General features: G+C 43.2%; 1 protein-coding gene across 1 annotated transcript; it reads right to left on the reverse strand.

Annotated features, from left to right (window-relative positions):
* Positions 1-703: 703 nt before the first annotated feature.
* LOC138467287 (micronuclear linker histone polyprotein-like) lies at positions 704-2521 on the reverse strand. The gene has a single exon (XM_069607284.1). It carries the CDS (start codon positions 2519-2521, stop codon positions 704-706), a length of 1818 nt encoding a protein of 605 aa, XP_069463385.1.
* Positions 2522-3229: the final 708 nt, after the last annotated feature.

The raw sequence follows: 3229 nt of genomic DNA on the forward strand, positions 1-3229 counted from the left end.
TGTAGTCTATGGTACCTGTCAATTCATTCCTTTCCCATGATGGCGGGCGATTTAGGTCTGGGAATGCTTCGTGCAAATTGTGAAGGTTTCTTGAATTCATCAATTTGACCCATAGATTGCCGCGTTGTATGCCTGTTGAGTTGTGGCCTAGGTCCGCCTCTCTTTCTTCCGAGCTCATGCATGTAGCATTCAGGTCTCCGCAAATGAGGAAGTATTTTACCAGGTGTTCCGATAGTGCCTCATCTATCGCGTCCTCCATTTTTTCTATGTAGGCGGTTGGCTCTATGCTTGCGGGGTTCCAGTAGGTGTTTGCTACGATTAAGGTGACTTTCTCGTAGGCGTTTTTAACGGTTCTCCAACGGCTCCATGCCGCCTTAACCATCAGAATCATTTGGTTGCTGATCAATGTTTCTTCTAGTTTGATCCCTGAGTCTTTTTTAGACGCAATCAATAAGCCCGACGAAGGTCTTCCTTGACATCCTTGTTTGGCTGGTGCAAGGATGACTTCGAACCCCCCTATTGCAGGGGGTTCAGTCAGCCAGGTCTCTTGGAGGCATAAAAGGTCATATGACCCCAGATCCATGTCTTTTGGAGACAGTAGATGGATGTGTCCTCTCGTGTTCCATGAGCACATTTTTAGTTCGCACTTTAAGGGGGACGCGCGATGTCTGTCATGTAGAATGTGCTCGTCTCTCGCGAGTTGCTATGTTTGCTTTTTTTCCATCAGAATTTTGGGCAGCCAGGACCATATGCCTTTCATGGGTTCACATCTTTTTTGGGGAAATTTTTCTGTTGAAAGTTTGGCTGTTATTTCTGGAATTGCCTTGGCTTTATTAAGTTTTTTTGTATCTTTGGTTTTTGTGAAGCTTTCATAATTTTTGTTTTCTTTCGAGGCTTGTCGATTTTCCCTCAGTTTCTCTTCAACTTCCCGGGCTCTTGCTCTGTCCTTGTTTTTTTCAGGCGATTTATTGCGACCGGTTCTTCCTAAGGCACTTGGGTGTCTGTCTACTTGCTTTCTGCTGGGTGTAATACGTCTTTTGTTTTCAGCCTCCCTTTTATTGTCTTCTTCGCTTTTGGTTGATTGCACTTTGACTTCATAGCCCATTTCGTCCAGCTCTTCACTACAGTCGAGGATCAGGTTTTTCAACGTTGTTGATGTTACGTAGAGTACCGTTTTTGCTTTTGCATTTACGTGGCTTGGCTCTACTACAAGCAGATCTTCTGATTTTATTTGATTCAGCTTTCGAATGTATTTAAACAGTGTTAGCACTGAGTTTCGGTTCAAGATTATTTCGTCTCTGTTTTCTTTCACTTGTGTCAGCTTTATACGCCATTTAGCTTTGTCCACTTTTTTCGGTTTTAGGTTATGTTTCTGTGTTCTGGATCTGTACCGAAAGATCCTTTCTCCTTTGTCTCGTGGCGGGCTGAGTCGTTTTTCAGTGTAGGTTTTGTTGTGGGCATTCGTGGATTGAGAACGCGGTCTGCCTGGTGTTATGTTTCTAGACGGCTTTCTTTTGTGTTTTTGTTCGTTCCGTCTACCTTCTGATCTCCTTCTTGATTTACCGCGTTCACCCTCTTTCTGTCTGGAGGAGTTGTATCTTTGTTCTTTTTTCCAGTTTCCTGAGGTCTGGTTGTCTCTGGGTCTCGATTTCGACCTTTCGTTTTCTTTTTTTGTTTCTTTCTGCATCCTTTTTGGCTTTGTCTGTCTATCTGTATCAATTGGACTGGCGCCCTTGTTCTTTATATTCTTCGCGTTTTCCCTAGAATTTTTTGCTGATTTTTCTCCAAACATTTCTTCGTTTCTTCTTGTGAATTCTGTATTATCCTTTTCTTTGTGAGATTGTGAAGTTGATGCTTCACTGGAGCAATGTGCAGCTAGACTCGTAGGCGAGTTTTCTGCCAGGTGTTGGCTCAGATTCATCAATTCTTCGCCTTCGATGCGATCAATTGTTGATGGAGATAGGGTAAAGGTTCTTTTTTCTGACGTTTCAATTGTTGACGGCGATAGGCTGATGGTTCTTTTTTCTGATGTTTCAGGGTTTTTTGTTTGCCTCAACTCTATTTCTTTGCCTTTCATTTGTGATTTTTCCTTGTGTTTTACAGGTCGTGTGAAAAGTTGAAAAATACCTTCTGCTGTTTGGTTTCCAGTTGAGGGTTGTCTAGGTGGTGGTCTCTTTGTTGATTGGTTCTCAGTTTGTTTTAAATCCGCCTCTTTATTTGCACCCTCTATTGGTGGATTATTTGTTGTATGGCCTGTAATAGCTATGGTTTGAGTCCCCCTGGTTTTATTCACCGGTCTTTGTTCTTTGTCTTCATACTGCTCTTTTTGTCGTGAAGACGAACCCTCGTCATTTATTATAACTGTGCTTGATTTTCTGGCTTCCAAAGCCATGACATATGCTTCTAAGAAGATAACTTTGCTGTGGATCATCGCTTGGATGCTTGTGTGGTCTTTCAAGGAGTCAGCGATAGTTTCATAAAGTTTCATGAATGGTGCCAATGCAATGTTCACTGATGACATAATTGACAGTAAGTCCATTTTTTTTTTATTTGAGGAATCCGTCGGGCTGGTCGAATGATGTGGCGAGGTTCTTCTTAAGGGGGATTCAGTTAACATTGTTGTCTGATTTGTCCAGCTGCCTCGAATTGGCCTTGTTGTTTCTAATGAGGCTCTTCCTTTTCGATTTTTGTCGATGTGGTAACTTCGATTGTCATTTCCCCCATGTTCAAATTTTGGTTGGTTTGGGGTCTCGTAAGGTTTTCTTGGTTTAGTTCGACTAAGTCTGCTGTGGATGGCCTTCCTATTGTCATGGTTTCATTTTGGGCTTTGAAGAGCCCCGCTTGGTTGAGTTTTTCTGGCACCAGCGTTTTGTTTGGGGTTTTATGAACTTTGTCTCTGTCTGTTCCTGTGAAGTTGTCAACATTCAAGGCTGTACCCTCTGGGAGTGAGGGTGTTGCCGGATTTAGCTTGCAGGAGCCATCCTTTATTTCTGTTGTTAAATCCATTGGGCCTTTCGGGTCAACTATAATGAGGCTCTCCTCTTGGATGGTGTGGGGATTTTCTTTGTGCTCGAATATGACAGTCCCCGTTTCTGACTCTTTGCCCGGATTTCTCTTCAATTCCCCCTTCTCTATGACTTTTGTCGGTTTCAGATTTTGCTGGCCTCTTGGTGAGTTCGTGGGAATCTTTTGGGGTAACATCGGGCACGGTGGTTCCTCCTCAGGCCCC

The sequence above is a fragment of the Ambystoma mexicanum genome, chromosome 4q (genome assembly GCF_040938575.1).
Source record: "Ambystoma mexicanum isolate Mex_15411 chromosome 4q, UKY_AmexF1_1, whole genome shotgun sequence".
Lineage (NCBI taxonomy): Eukaryota > Metazoa > Chordata > Amphibia > Caudata > Ambystomatidae > Ambystoma > Ambystoma mexicanum.

What these genes read in the sequence shown, in the direction of transcription:
- LOC138467287 (XM_069607284.1), bottom strand. Translation starts at nt 2,521, where the DNA reads ATGTCATCAGTGAACATTGCATTGGCACCATTCATGAAACTTTATGAA.